The sequence below is a fragment of the Octopus sinensis genome, linkage group LG3, assembly GCF_006345805.1.
Source record: "Octopus sinensis linkage group LG3, ASM634580v1, whole genome shotgun sequence".
NCBI lineage: Eukaryota > Metazoa > Mollusca > Cephalopoda > Octopoda > Octopodidae > Octopus > Octopus sinensis.
This window is the reverse complement of record NC_042999.1, coordinates 143055426-143071990: the sequence shown is the minus strand read 5'-3', so window position 1 is coordinate 143071990 and position 16565 is coordinate 143055426. Positions and strand designations below refer to the sequence as shown.

At 34.1% G+C, this 16565-nt stretch overlaps 3 protein-coding genes across 8 annotated transcripts in view; 2 read left to right on the top strand and 1 right to left on the bottom strand.

The window, feature by feature from the left end:
* The window catches only part of LOC115209650 (heparan sulfate glucosamine 3-O-sulfotransferase 1-like), a 45588-nt gene extending 42250 nt beyond the window's left edge, over positions 1–3338 (top strand). For both annotated transcript variants that reach the window (XM_036501446.1, XM_029778115.2), the window contains exon 3: positions 3140–3338. The gene's annotated coding sequence lies outside the window, so the exon portion shown is untranslated. The remainder of the gene's footprint in view (positions 1–3139) is intronic.
* Positions 3339–6206: 2868 nt separating this feature from the next.
* LOC115209724 (NADH dehydrogenase [ubiquinone] 1 alpha subcomplex subunit 6) lies at positions 6207–11960 on the bottom strand. Its single transcript, XM_029778221.2, has 3 exons — positions 11795–11960; positions 9392–9507; positions 6207–6442 (listed from the first exon to the last, which is right to left on the bottom strand). The coding sequence occupies exons 1-3, from the start codon at positions 11922–11924 to the stop codon at positions 6314–6316; spliced, it is 375 nt and encodes a 124-aa protein (XP_029634081.1). The 5' UTR covers positions 11925–11960; the 3' UTR covers positions 6207–6313.
* Positions 11961–12032: 72 nt separating this feature from the next.
* The window catches only part of LOC115209209 (DNA ligase 4), a 28887-nt gene continuing 24354 nt past the window's right edge, over positions 12033–16565 (top strand). For 4 of the 5 annotated variants that reach the window (XR_004998375.1, XM_029777462.2, XM_036501445.1 and 1 more), the window contains exons 1-2: positions 12655–12789; positions 15528–15732. Coding sequence is in view for 4 of the 5 variants with exons in the window: in XM_029777462.2 (XP_029633322.1) it covers positions 15544–15732 (189 nt within the window). In the remaining variant the exon portion in view is untranslated. Of the gene's footprint in view, positions 12173–12654; positions 12790–15527; positions 15733–16565 lie in introns of those variants that run through there. The other variant, XM_029777463.2, reaches the window with a different exon arrangement.

Below are 16565 nucleotides of genomic sequence, written 5' to 3'. Positions count from 1 at the left end.
CATGACTTTTATTTATGCAAGCTAACCACTGGTAATAAATTATTTTAATTTATTATCTTCATATTTACGATATATATATATATATAATGAGTGGAAAACGAACTGGTAAGTGTACTCTATACGCTAGCAGTAATAGCCGTCGTTGATTGGGTAATTACTTTTACTGTTTCTCAGGAGTCACATTCAAAATATTATCATATATATCCAAAATAAGCAACAAGAATATCCAAGGTAGTGTAGTACAATTGTTTCATGCTACTTCATTTTATTAAACACTGTAAGTATTACATCAGTTTTAAAATGTCAAGCAATCTTCAGCCACATATAGAAATTTTTAATTAAACGGACAATGCACATTCTTATACCTATGTGCATTGTCCGTTTAATTAAAAAATTCTATATGTGGCTGAAGATTGCTTGACATTTTAAAACTGATATAATACTTACAGTGTTTAATGAAATGAAGTAGCATGAAACAATTGTACTACACTTGAATATCCTTGTTGCTTATTTGGGATATGTATATATATATTATTTTCACGTTAGTGATAGATAAAGTATTAGACCGCATTCAAACATTTTACTACCTGTAAAGATACCTAGCTCCCACCTCAAATATAAATTGATCTTATGTCATAACTATACCTAACCTTTCACTTAACTATTATACCACCACTAATAAACTTTTAACCCAGATCAATACAAATGGATAATTCTCTGCCTTGGTTAACCATAATTTGGTCTCACCTTAGTAATAAATAATGTATAATAGCTCACATTCAGATAATCTACTATTTGTAAGACACAATTTACCTGTTGGCATATAACATTCTAGTCTCTATTATATTTAATACTTCCACCATTTTTTGCATACTGTTGAAGTTGCTGCCCCATAAGGCATACTTAGAGTTGAAGCATCGATGTAACCATGATCTGATGAGCTAGCTTTCTTTATCTGCATTGATTTGTAAATATTCAATTGTATTGTTTGATGCATAGCATGCATATTAATGCAGACATGTAAAATGATTTATTATACACAGAGAAAAAAATTCTGCATTATGCCTCCTCCACAGAAATATGCTGTCTGGAGAAATATACAATATTCCTCAATTTGCCCATTTTATTTTATCCTTTCTTTTCTTTTTTTTTCCCCTCCAATTTTTAATCACTAATGTTTAAAATAACATATTATAGGCAATGTTCTCACTAATTTTTTTAGAGGATGTGTGCAAAAATTTGCTTGTGTGCAAATTTTGTCTTTCTTAGCAGCATATGTTGGCATCCTGGCAAGTAAACATCTTCAATTTAAAAAAAGTCAGTTTCATCTTGGAAAACTTAAGTGCATACATTTTTCCTTTGTGCATTAGCTGCATTAAAAAAAGGTGCACAGCTCAGAGGGTGCATTGATTATAAGTGGTGCAAGGATTTTACTTTCATCCACTCAGTGTATTGTAACAGAATAAACACCAACACTGGCCCTTTTTTACCTTTTGTTAACAGTTCAAGAGATGTAAATATCAAAAGGTGAGAAGCTCCCAGAAAACCAAGTCTATGAACTAATTTGGATTCTCCACAGCAAATATTTCATCTAATCTGTTTATACTCTTGGGAATAGTATGAACATCACAAATTCAGCATTCCATAATCTGAAGCCAACAGAGCTGATCATTTGTTGATAGAATCTGCAAAAATCCAGTTACTGGCTCTCTCTCAATTGTGAGGGTGGATAAATAAAGCTGTAATTATTGTTATTTAACCACTGGTCAGCCTGAATTAGAAAACTTTGATCAAAGACATTCTAGCCTTGACCATCATGTCTTTTTAGGTATATCATAGACTACGTTGTCTAATACATTCTTTCCAGTTTTAACATGATTAGGATTTGAGAGCATTTAGCTACTATTTTCAGCAGGTCTTCTGACCATGTCAAAACTTCTGTACTGGCTCATAGTTATTTTTTCATCTAAGAAAAGGAAATATCTTCTTATATAATATTTAATCATTCTTTCTAAAATAACTTCTAATGCAGACTAACTTGTAAGATCCTGAGCTGAAACACATAGCTCAAGATCAAGAGACTGGTTCAATTTCATATTAGTACTCGAAATATCACTTCATTATTTGGATTCTTAAAGTAAATTTTAGTTGTAATTTAGTTCAAATAATGAAAGGAATACAGCTTGAGAGTATACACTGGATAATAATTTTCATCACTTCTCAAAATGCTCAAGAATCCTTGACTTTTATAAGGAAGAACATGAAAGTTGTGGCATATCTGATTTCCTCTTTACTTAACAGTGGAATCACTTTGATTATGGATTAAATTCACAGAGTAGTTTCAGTTTGCTGAGAGCTCACCATGCCAGTCAGGCAATATCATACACAGTCAAGAGATCTGCTTGTCACTTTATGGTGCTTACAAAATGAAGGACACATTCAATAATGTAGATACATTATGTCAGAAATATGATAGGATGATCTCTGTTGGAACATCTTTGATCATAAGTTTTCTCACTCAGGACAGACCAGGGGCTAAACATGAGCTAATTTACCTAAATTGAATACAAGTTTGTTGTTTTTTTGTTTTTGTGTGTTTCAAGTTGATATTCTTTTGAGTTCAATATATTACTGGTAATTATTTTGTCATCCCAAGAGTTGAAAGTCAGACACTTCCAGTGAAATCTGAACTTGACGCAGTAAAGTATCAAACTACATAAAATACACTATCCAATCCAACATTCTTATAGAAATGTAAAACCAGAAATATTTAAAGAAGAAATACAAAGTTATTATTATTATGTCATTGGTTTAAATAACATCAAGTTGGAATTAAAGTCAAATCTTGATAGCTGATTGATAGTTTCTTCTTTTATGTAGCTAATATCTACCAAAATGAATTTTGCAATTCCCTATACCCTTCATTCTCTAAATCTAAGGTTTCCCATCTATTTAATAAATGTTTATATTCCTGTATAGAATTTACATAATCATAATTTACTTTTGAGTCTTAGATTTAAATTTTCAGCACATTTACTCAAATGGAGCATTTGTATGGCATTACCAAAAGCTTATTTTCCATATTATTTCAATGGTGTCACAGAAGTTCTTTCAGGTTTTTTTTTTTTTTTTTTCAAAGGTAGCCCGGTGATTTTTTTCTCCACTGTACTGATGAAGCAGTAATTCATGAAATAATTTTTGGAGTGATGGAAAAGAATCTCAAAACCAAATCAAGATTTTCCAGAAATTCAAGCATACATTCTCTTTCTGTTAAACTAATCTTTCAGATGACTGAATTAGAGAGAATTACAATTATCTAAACTGTTGCACCAGATTATCTGACAATTAGAAATTAGACATATTCAAATTTGAACTAAAGTCTCTTGACTGAACTCATAATCCAAACATTTGAATCAAACATTTTCATACCTCAAATAGACAGATAAATTTGTATATTGCAAACAAAACATACAACAAACTCCAAATCAAAGAAGTGCATCAACAGAGAAAGGAAAAGTTCAAACTATTAAACCATATATCTTCAAAGAAATATTCTTATGATGGCAGTAACCTAGTATGGTCAAAGATCACTAGCCAAAGCCAGCAAAAGAGTGAATTTGATCAGACAACAATTTCTATTTCATCTGATCAATTTCAGAAATCAGCCATGATCATTTGTGTTGAAATGAAAAACTTAGACAACAAAGCTACATATCTCTTCACCAAGCACCAAAAAATATATATATATTTGAGAGACAAATCCACAATGTGCTTTTGCTTTTTGCTTTGCCTTTCACATATGCCAACACCTTTAGGAAAAATATGAACAGCACAGCTTCCCATTTCTTATCCTCCTCAAAAAAAAAACAAAAAAACATGGTTTTGTTGAATAAAAAGTTTTAACAGCAACAAACAAGCTGAATAAAACATTTTTACTCACACCATCGCATTCATGACAAATTATTTTTTCTTCAATGAATTTAGACTGTCTTTTTAGATATTTCTTGACTGGAAAATTTATTTTTGTTTTTGTGTGTTTCAAGTTTTAGATATCAAAACTTTGTTGATTAAAGACCGATTTATTTTCATTATTTGTGGCTAAAGTTTTATTTCTTTGTTGTAGCCATCTCACATGCCTTACACAAAAAACAAGATCAACATTACATAGTCACATTTTCCTTACCAGTGTGAGACCACTTACATTAAGATACATTGAGTGATCCAATTCAGTAGGGTTTTTTTGTCCATCCCTCTTCACAATATAAATATCTAGTGTACAATATTTCCAGCCATAATACATTAAATAGCAGCAGAATACGTACAGCAAAAGGAAACTATTCCCAATGGAACATGATAAATTTGATGTGTCTAAAAAAGTGAATGATGAAGAAGGTAAGATATTGAACAAACAATAATTGGTCAATATACTGTTGTCACCTTGGAATTGCATTAACAGCCAAGTTCATTTAGATACCACAGAATGGTATAGTTCACAAATGTACACAATGGGAGCACTGTAAAGCTAATAGGTGTTTCGTTAAGTTGCGGAACTAAGTTCAATAGGGTTAAGAACTAACCACTACTATCACCACAACCAGGTGTGTAATAAAGAAATGGTTTTGTTTGAGTTCAAAAGCTCAATGGGTGCATCAACCATTGTACAATATTCCAAGTCAAGATTAACAAACTCCTGTTGTCCCAGACCAACTACCAGTAAATATATTGGTATCGTGATGTGCTCATAGCCTCTATAAACATAGTGTAACAAACAAAATTCTTATCTTTCAGAACCCTAAATTCAAATAGACACAAAAGCTTTTTCAAGTGTCTTCTTCATAGAAAATTATCTCAATGCTTTATTTTCAGCAGTGATTCCCCTAACAAAGTATCACAAGAGGTATCTATGTTGCAGGTTTTTATTAAAATAATTGAAGACTTTAGAAAATTCATCAGTATGATCAATAAAACAAGGTAAACAACAGTTTTCTATAGTAATAATGATCTCAAGAGAATTATCAAGGGACATCCATGATTTGAGACTTATTTTGTGTAAGATGTGTTATGGGGATCGAAAAATGTAAGTATTCAAAAGATTTAAAAACTTGGATGATTCATGATAAATGAAATTATGATAGTTTGGACATGTTATATCATGCCATGGGCCTGTAACTCATTGGTGAAGCTGTACGAGTGCCATCAAGAAATACAGCATGTCTTGAACATTTCACACTTGATGGAGCCAATACCTCTCCAGATTTGACCTCAATCAATTTTTTTCCAGAAGAAAGAGAGAAAGTGTTAGATAAGAATCTACCCCAGTACAGAACTGCTATTCTATTTATCCGCCTAAAGGGATGAAAAGCAAAGTTGATTTTGGCAAGATTAGAGCTCAGAATGGAGAGAGCTAGAATGATTACAGCAAAGCAATCTGTTCAATGTTCTGCCATCTCTGCTGATCAACCACCTAGACTGGACATATCATGGACATAAAATCTATAAATATATTGGATAACAATAACCTGAGCAGTATTACTACAGATAGATAAATATAATGAAGATAGTAGAACAAATAGGAAATAAAGTTTGCAGAAAAATGAACAAAGAACAACTGTAATGATTTCTAATAGTGCACAAGGATGACTAAAGTTAATGTAACTGACCACAAGAATTTCATTGGTACATATTCAGACCAATGCTAGTTGTCAAATAGATCCAATATTGATCAATCAACTAAATAAATCTGGTCACCAAATTATAATTAAACAACTATTTTAATGTTGACTGTGAACTTCATTAATATTTAAATTAACAATAAAGAGTTTTTGTCAAAATAGTCTGAGAGATTTTAGAGAATGATAGAACACAGAACTCATAGGAAATGTCTATCCTGATTAAATGTAGATTCCAGATCAAATTCACAAAGATTTGTTCCACTGTAAACACTGAATATACATAATTAGGCTTGATTCAACATCTTCAAAAGACTGTGCTGCTGACAAAACTGCTCCAAATGAAGTCTCATTAAGTTTCATCACCATCTTGTCATCACTGTCACTACCTCCACCATCATCACATGATTTCAGTTCAGGTTAAAACAGCAGATTTATTCTATGACAGATTATTTACCTCTCTTAAATGTTCCAACAGTTACCTCTACAACCAGACATGTTTCAACACAACTAACTATATACTCAACAACGACAACAAATTTTTCATATAAGTTTATTGCCTATTTGTTTGTTACACAAAACAATGCCCCAACAAACCTACAAAAGTTAATATACAAAACAAGAGCAACTTTATGGAAGTGGAACTAATCACTGCCATCATAGAATTTGGATAGAAAATCTGCAGGTCGAGGGTTCTCAGAATCCCTGAAATATTTCATAATATGATGTCTCTGTTTCCAGACTTCCATGGTCTCCACCAACTCCATTTGACCCTGGAATGAACAAGACAAAGTTAGTTATCTTCAATAATTTACAGGACATATAAAAAAATATTGTTTGTTATTACTGGGAATGTATTTTACATCTTTATATATTATTTTACCTTTATAATAATCATTAAACATAATCTGTCACAAGTAGTATTTGAACACATAACTAGTGAGTCTATCATTGTGCATAATTTTCAACTTCTCTGGAAATATAAATTTAAGTAACAGAATAAGGATAAGCAAACAGTAAGGTGAGCTAGTTTTGATTCCTATTTGAAGCTAATTCACTTACATGCTATTGTTGTTTAACTCAGGTCATCTCTGGGTGAGCATACCTATGAGCAAAGACATTTCATCTGTCACCATCCTGATTATATTACCCAGTGTATCTTGCTTTACTTAAAATAGTATAGTGCAATTTGAGAGAGATTTGACAGCTACTTCTGGCAGACTGAGCAACTATATGGAGGCTCCCTTGTTGGTTAATGTTTTTGAGAAAGACATGAACATTTTATAAAATTTGAGCTTAAGAAAGAAAACTTTCCAAATAAAAGAAAGCTGTGAGGTAAAAGTACTGAACCTTGGCCTAAAATATCACAAGATCTGTCCTAATATCAGCATTGTTTCTAAGTGACAAACATCGTTCAACTCTGCCTAACTTATTCAATCAAAATTAGAAACACACGTTGCATTCCAACAAATTTTCAGTAACTTCATCACCTGCTAATCTGAACTGTAAATGCTGCAATTTTTGAAACTTGTTTGTCACTGCAGTTATTCCCCTTGCAAAGCACGCGCGTGTGTGTGTGTGTTTGTTTTGATATCATCATTTTAAAGTATCCTTTCTATACTTGAAAGAGTCAGATGGAATTTTTTGAGGTACAGTTTCTACAGGCAGATGCCCTACCTGTCACCAACATACATCCATTTCCAAGCAAGGTAATATTTCCACATGGCTGCATGTTTTCACCAAAGATGGAAACAAACGACACCACTTGTATGATGGTGACACTCATCTACAATTATCACAGTGTCAAAACAAGGGAACTCAAACATACACCTACACACATATATATACTTAGAGCTGTCAATAACCCTAGAACTCATAAGGCTGAACCTGGTTTCCAAGATGTATAAATGACTGATATTACAATGCTGCTCCTGAACAGGACACCAGTTTGTTGTTGAGTTAACTTTCCAGCTATGGCTTGAACTCTTTACAGCTGAGTGAACTGGCACATATGAAATGAAGTATTTGCTAAACACAATGCACTGCTTGGTACAGGAATCAAAACCATGATTTTATAATAATAATAAACATTGTGTACAGTGCTCAGGTGCACTACAACTCATCTAAAGTGCATATATAATCAGGTGTAGTTTCGACGGATTTCGGGAAGCATGAGGGCCTTAAAGGATGCAGTGTCATGGCAGTCAACAACTGACGCAGGCAGTTTATACCATGCTTCAGCAACTCTGAGCGTGAAAAAATGTTTCCGAAAGTCATGGGAGCTGTGTTGGGGTGCAACACCCTAACCACATACCTTCCCCCACACATATACACTAAGTGTAAATGATAGAAAAAGTATTCAATACAATAAGTAGAATAGAATAATTTATTACAATGATTTATGGAGATTCAGCTACCAATGAATTATATACATCACATAAGACACTAGCTGTCTAAATAATAAGTCTGGAATTAGGTGTGTATCAAGCTACAAATATTTTGTATCATTGGAAAAGCTTGCTTTCCATCTCACCCCAATGCTCTTCAATACATTACTGTTCATATATCTGAGACAAGAGATTACACCTCCACCCATACACAAATTCATTTAAAATGTTATTTGTCAAATAAGTAAGTCTTTACTGCCCATTGTTGCCTGTCAACATGTATTTTATCTCTTTCTCTTCTATTACAATAACAGTTTTACACTCACTTCACCATAAATCAACTAAATGCATCCATGTCCTTTTTCTTGATTCCTCAGATCATGAACAATCTATCCACTGAAGTTTTTTCCCCTTCAACCACTAATAACTATAATTCAAATTGAACACTTACCTGAGTAACTACACCCAGTTATGTCTATCCTCCCCTAATTCATCATCATCATCATTGTTTCAATGTCTACTTTTCCATGCTCACATGGATTAGATGTGATTCATTGAAGCAGAATGATTAAACGCTTTACCTGTCACCAACCTGTTTCAAAGCAAGGTAATATTTCCTCCTGTTCATGTTTTCACAGAAGACTGCAAATGTCACTGCTTGTGTGACAGTGATGTTTGTTTATAATTGGCAAGTAATCACAAGACAAAAAAGGATGGACACACAAAGATGACAGGTTTTGTTTTGTTTAACAAACTCCCACACAAGGCTTTGGTCATCCCAAGACTATAGTAGAAAATATTTGCCCAAGCTACTGCATGGTGGGCAGCAACCGAAAACACATGGTTGCCAAGTGAACCTCTAACCATACACCCATTCCTGCACCTATCTAGAAATAGGTGGGTCTAAAATTATCATTGGCTGCAGCCCAACACTTACAACTAAAAATTTAAGGTAATTCTAAAGTGCATATCCTGACACCGATGATATTTTATCTCCATTGCTCTAACCCCAAATTCCCAAATGACTCAGCTGACTTAACTGTAAATAGATATGATTGACTGAATGCTACGATTCAATGATTGCAGCAATGGAAACCTTGTAATCTATGAACATTTTGATAGCTTACAGTGATGCACACAAATTTTTTTTGCGAGTATAGTTTGAAGATGGATGAGCTTATTTGTCATGTTGATTAATGAAATCAAATTCAATAGAAATTGAGGTAGAAACAACTAATATATTCTGAAATCAAATATTTACCAATTAAATAAATTTTACTTTGATATTTTATGAAGGCTCAATTTCCACAAGAAAAATATTTCCAAAATAAATACCTTAATGACAAGTACGTCGATAGTTCTAAGATCTGTAACATGTTGGTTTTTCAAAAATAATTCTCGAAGTTTGTTTTTACATTCTCCTATAGTCAAAGGAACATCATAATCACGCACTGAAATAGAAACACACGAAGATGAAAGAAGCAATTCTAATAACAAAATCAAAACAATCCAGGATAGATTATTAAATGTCACTTGTTAAATAATTTGTTTAATAATCCATTAGTATTTTATTTTCATTCTTTAAAATATTTAACTTTTTTAATAGGATCACTTTTGTTTTAACTTTCATGATGAAAAGTATGAGGTGAGGCACAATGTGTAAAATTTACTGCATTTTTGACTATGAGAAAAAAATTTTTTTACAAATGTTCACTACCATACATAAGCTGTATCAGCTAAGCAAATGATCTTCTCTAAATACATTAAAAATAATATATTCAGAACACTGTTTTGGAAAATTATCTCTCTTCTCTTTGAGCAAAATAATAGACAGATTTAGATGGGGCAAAATGAGTAAGACAAGATAAGGTAAATTTGCCTTTTCAATTCTCCAGAATTACATCTGAAGAAATACTCATGCACATCAATATCCATCATTGGACATCAGAAAAATCAGAAATGCAAGAAAAATTTTAAATATCTAGGTCAAATGAAAGAGAATCATGAAAACATGGCACATATGAAATTAACAAAACACGACTAAATCTAAACTCAACATAAAATATTCTCTATAGCTTCTTCACGATCAGTTGGTGTAGCTCTATTCCTGATGCACCATGCAATTAAAGTGAACATATTGAAAATAGTTATTACTCATTTTGCCCCGCATTAGACATCATCCTTTGAAAATTGAAAACTATTAAATTAAACATTACTGTGGGAAGAAATTGACTTGGAATCCAACAGAGAAAAGAATATTGATTATTAGACACTAAAAAGTATCTAGATATTTTATTAGCAACCTCAATTTGGATCAGGTCAAAGTTGAAGGAAAATTTCTTGGAAAAAAGTACGTTACCTATGTTTCAAACTCTCTCAATTACAATACCAACAATGCTGACCAATTTTTATTCCTAACATTATGCAATAATTGTGATGTAATGATTGAAAATAGGTTGGGGGAAATAACAAGAAATCAGAAATTACTCATTTTGCCCCGCCTCCAAACTCTTAAGATTGTTTACGACACGACACGATCACTTTGTCGTGTTTGTTGTAGTGTAGCAAGTATTCTATTTGTAGGCCTTTGTTACTTAAGTTAAAACAAGTGTTCTTATTAGAAAAGTTAAAATCTAAAATACCAGCGGATTAGATTATTTATTAAGCGACTTTTAAGTATTTGGAAATCTTTCGTTGTGAATGATAATTACAAATTTTCTCTCAAAGTTGTTTTACGATCTGTATTTATTAGACCAGGTATAGGCAACCTTTTCCGAGAAGCAGGCTGCACGAGATATGACACATCATGAGACTAGTCGTACTACTAAAAATTCAAGGCATACCATTCAGAAGGTCCCGAGGGCCGCAGTTTGGCTATGACTGTTAGACACTACTCTGCAAAGGAACTTTGAAAATACTGTGACAAAACAGTTGTCAACCGCATTCCTCCTAAGATCAAACTCGCTAATCAACCGAGTGCCCTCACCTCTGGTTTTATCCTACCTGTTCCATCTTGTTTCTCTGGGATGTTCTCGTTTCGTTTTCAACACTATAAATATCGGAGTTCTCGCCCTTACCTTAATGACTGTTTTATTACGGATTTAATTCCAATTAAGGTGTAAAAATAGCTCACTATGCTCAATATCTTAGCCCGCACTGAACTATATGATGTCCAACATATAAAGAGGGATATATAAATAATGTGTTACAAGGTGGTCATGGCTTAAAATGCTTTCGATCTTAATTGTTTAATGAGGGTTGACTTTGAGGTTAACAAATGTTTTCTTTTTAGACGAGTGTTTTTGAAACAATATCCGAATATACGAGTAAATTTACAAATTTTTCCGACATTCAAACATATACTGATTTGAAATATGAGATAACTCCCGTGTTCTGTTGAATCGATAATTCTTCAAATACATACGATGTGCAATTGATGTAACTGAAAGAAGTCTACCGAATTAGCAGAATAAACATCTTTAGAACGACAGAACAAAAGTAACCTTTGATACGACTGTCAAACCTCCTGTGTTTGGTTATGTCTATAAATGACAGAGAAGTTTCGTTCATAAAAGTAACAAAACGAGTAAAAAGAATAAAAAATTCAATTTCAATAACTGATTTATTAATAAAAATAGAAGAAAACAAAATCACTTTTACGTGTCCTTCACAATGACATACAACAACCTACAAGATAAACTTATTTCTAGAATAGCTAGAAAGGAAGGAAAGCCTTACCTAAGTACGGTAAATGTCTATACCAAGCCTTGTATAAATTTAGGACCCTTCTCCGAGCTTCGGTGCTGTCGACAGAGAGTATGGGTTTCACAAGCTTCATACCCTGAACCGAAGCGCGTGAAGCAGCCATTGTGAGACCGGATGCTGAAGAAGTTGTCTCCCTGAACTTCACTGCGTAACCTCCCTCCCCCCCCCCGCGTCTTCCTCACTCAAGATTGGTTAATTAGAAAATTAATATAAATCGAAAAAATGTGGTTATAAGTTATAAAATCTAATCAACGTTATTATTGTGAAAATACCATTTATTTAGTTATAAACTGGCAGCTCGCTATCAGCAATTAACTTGTGTGTGAACGAAGCAAGATAAACGAAGTAAAGGTAAACTGATTTACATTATTTGTATAGAAAACAAGTTCTGGCTTGTCACCGGCAGTTAACTCCCTTCTTTTATTGTTTTTATTCCCAGATTTCTAAATTAATTTCCAATGACTTACTCGGATACCTTAATAAGTGTTTTTTGGCTAGTGTTAGTATCAGTAATATGGGGATGCACTAACCCTATTCTAAAGAAAACAAGTGCTGGTATTGAGAACATAAAAGAGCAAAACACCATTTTACAGCTAAAGTCCGAGCTGTTGTTTCTAGTATTTCGTTTGAAGTATGTAGCGGCTTTCCTAATTAATCAGTGCGGCTCTGTTTTATTCTATTTAACTCTCGCTTCGGCTGATCTTTCTATTGCCGTACCTTTAACCAATTCCCTCACATTTGTCTTTACAGTCTTAACAGGTTATTTTCTCGGAGAAAAAATTCCACGTCGATCGCTATCTGGCATGTTACTTATTGTTCTGGGTGTATGCCTATGTATCCTCAGCAAAGTTTGAACATTCTGTCTTGACGTTGCAATTCCTTCCTTATTTCACCTTTAGGAATGTGTTTCATTCTAACCAGGACTTATTGCTTGATATACACACCCAGTTTTATGAAATAAATTTAAGGTAAAGAAAACAATCTTTCGTATGGTTTCATGTTTTATTAAACAAGGAAGTACATTATGTGCACAGCATTATCTGGGAAGTTAGATAAACAATACATTTAGTAGATAGTGATTTAAGTATAATCATTTATGATATGTAAGTTTTTTTCTATGGAATTTTGACATATTGTAAAATCAAAAGTTTTGGACTTTTTCTTCCTTTTCATATTCCCAAATCCGATCTACTCTCCACTTCCTTGACTTTTTTATAATATGAACTTGGAATTTTTATTCTTTTATTTCTTTCAGTCGTTTGACTCCGGCCATACTGGAGCACCGCCTTTTAGTCGTAGAACTCGACTCCAGGACTTATTCTCTGTAAGCCTGGTACTTATTCTATCGCTCACTTTTGCTGAACCACTAAGTTACGGAGACGTAAACACACACTAACATCTGTTGTCAAGCGGGAGTGGCAGGGACAAACACAAACGCAAAGACACACACACACACATATATATATATATATATATATATACATACATACACACGACGGGCTTCTTTCAGTTTCCGTCCACCAAATCCATTCACAAGGCTTTGGTCGGCCCGAGGCTATAGTAGAAGACACTTGCCCGAGGTGCCACGCAGGGGGACTGAACCCGGAACCATGTGGTTGGGAAGCAAGCTTCTTTATTTCTTTTAAATTGCCATAAAGGCATTACATAGAGGGTAACACTACAACACATGTGGGTACATATAACAATTAAAATAAAATATGATGCTATGAATGACATGAAACTGAACATGAAAAACATTAAAATCAAAATATTAGAATAATGATACTACTGAGAAATGAGAATATGAAAAGTGTGTTACTCACCCCACACTGAGTAACACCACTCGCCACCTCTGAGTCCCGAGTCTTCATTAGTCTTTAATCTAGTCTTTGGTTTACCGTTTTCCCCATCACTGAGTGACAACACTCTCTCTTCCATGTACACGTAACCTTTTTCACTGGGGGAGGGGTCTTGTAAATTTTGTGGTGCCTGTACTATCTTCTTTTTTTTTTTCAAGTAGGGAGAGGGGGTGGGTGGGTTTGGTGTCTGTATGGGGAAGGTGGGTCTGAGTGGTCTTGGGTGGAATGGAGTTGGTCTGGGGTCCCACATCACACTGACTGTTCTTCCTCTTCTTTCTCTTTTTCCTTTTATTCTCTGTCACTGTCCATTCGTCCTCCTTGTTCCTTCCATCTATCTGTACTTCTTTTTTCTTCTCCGTCTTCAGCAACGCTTCTTCTGTCGTTTTCCTCTGTAGAGGGCAGTGAGCTCTAATGTGGCCTTTTTGGCAACATTTAAAGCATCGCAGAATTCTGCCCTCTACCCATATTCTCAATACTATTTCTCCCGTCACTGTCTCCATCAAATTTTCTATGTGCTTCACTTCCACTTGTATGATGATTTCCAATGTTTTTCCTCTATATCCTCCTTCCTCCATCTCTGTGGCGTGGAGGGCAGCCACCTCCTCCTCACTACCAATGAGGACAGCTGCTGTAACCCAAGCCACTTCTATATCGGGTGGAATTCCTTCTACCCTCACATTAGAAGTCTTTCTTCCAAGGTATGTGGGTAGAAGTACTACTTCCTCCGTTCTCACCATTGTACTCACCAGCCTCTTTGCCTCCTCTGCTGTCCTTAACTGGGCAACCACCGTCCCATATCCATTTCCTTTCGTTATATATGGCACTTCCTTCGAAAGACCCTTCAATGCTTTTTTCTACTTTTTCCATCTCCATCTGCTCCACCTTCCTACTCTCCACTGAGTACACCTTGTAGGTAATGGTCTTCTTTTCCATATTTACCATAACCCCACCTTCTGTGTCATCTTACGCAGCTCCTTCAGTCCAGCAAGGTCCACTTCCCTTTTCTTCACTTCTGCAGCTTCAGCAAAACTCTTTACTCTTTCCAAATGCTCATCCATTCTATTTACCGCCTTAATGAGCTCCTCCTCCACTGAGGACAGCTCATACTCGCTAAGGTCCGAATACATTCCTTTCCACCGATATGACACTCACCGACAAACTGCTGCCAAGCAGCTCAAAAAAAATCCGTCTCATCAAAAATCAATACAGCGAATAGACCGACGCATGCACGGGAAGTAAGCTTCTTACCACACAGCCTCACCTGAGCCTGTTCATACTTTTATATATTTAATAGACTTTTTGTGTGAGGTCGAGGTTAAACAGGCTTTTTCGATAGATGAAGTGGTGAGTGTTGATGTGCCAGTGGTATTTACATGTTCAACTCCAACAGAATTATGAAAGAGTATTCTCTTCCACTCTTCGCATAGAGCACAAATTTTTTTAAAGGGGTTGAAAGATGTGATGCAAGTATATTACTGGTACTTATGAAGAGCAAAAGTAACAGCAACCCAAGCACAATTAGAATGTAAAAATATCTAAAGCATATATATATATATATATATATATATATATATATATATATATATATATATGATCATTGTTTTAATGTCCACTTTTCTTTGGATGAAATTCATTGAAGTAAGTTGTCTCCAAAAAGCTGATAATCATCATCATTTAGCATCTGTTTTCTATGCTAGCATGGGTAAGATGATTTAACTAGGAATAGTAAGGCAAAGAGCTGCACCAGGTTGATTATTTCCTTGACGTTGAGGGTCCAATAAAAAATTTTTTCAATCATTCTTGATGGTCACATTCTGGATGACAGTCTTTCATCTTTCTGTTTCCAGCTTAAAACTTATTACTATGGATGTTGCTCAGACAGACAAACCTGTTGAGACTAAAATTTCTGATAAAGTCCATTTTGAAGAGTTAACAGGTCTGCTTGAGAAAATAAAGAAAGCTCAAGGAATTGAGAAAAAGAAGCAGAATTTGAGGCTATTTCTTGATCAATGGCGACAAAAACATAAGGAACTGCATAAAGGCAAGAAAACTGTAAGTTTTAAATTTAGTTTCATTTTCAGTGAACTTTATTACCTCCGCCTTAATGAAGGTATTGTTTTCACTTGTGTTTGTTTGTTTGTCTATGGACAAGATATTTCAAGAATCGCTGGATGGATTCGGATGAAACTTCCAGTGATGTTTAACCTCATGACTGGCATGAACTGACTAGATTATGGGATTGATCTGGTCCCAGACAAGAATTCTGGATTATTTTCCCAATTTTTTTACTTAATTTTTGCGAGTGATCAGGTTCATTTCTAGTATTCTTGTTTGTGAGAGCAGTCGAGTTTATTTCAGATATTTTCATTTTAAAAATCATCTCTGGCTAATCTTTGAGAGGATGTTGGTATTTCCTTGGCAGAGGTTTGCGCTCTGAGTGATCTTGTTATTCTTATTATTACCCATTTTTTAAAAAAGTAGCAAACTGGCAAAATCATTAGCAGGGTGAATGAAATGTTTAGCAGCGTTTCTTTCAGCTCTGTGTTTTGAATTCAAATTATTATTATTATTATTATTATTATTATTGTTATTATAATTATTATTATTATTAAGGCGGTGAGATGACAGAATTGTTAGTACACTGGGCAAAATGATATTTCATCCATCTTTACATTCTGAGTTCAAATTTCACCAAGGTCAACTTTGGCTTTCATCCTTTCAGGGTCAATAAAATAAGTAACAGTTGAACAGGAGTCAATGAACACAGGTTGATGCCACCTCCCTCAAAATTGCTGGTTGTATGCCTATAGTAGAATTATTATTAGCCGTAGAGTTTTAAAATGAGAATATCTGAAATAAACTTGACTGCTCTCACAAACGAGAAT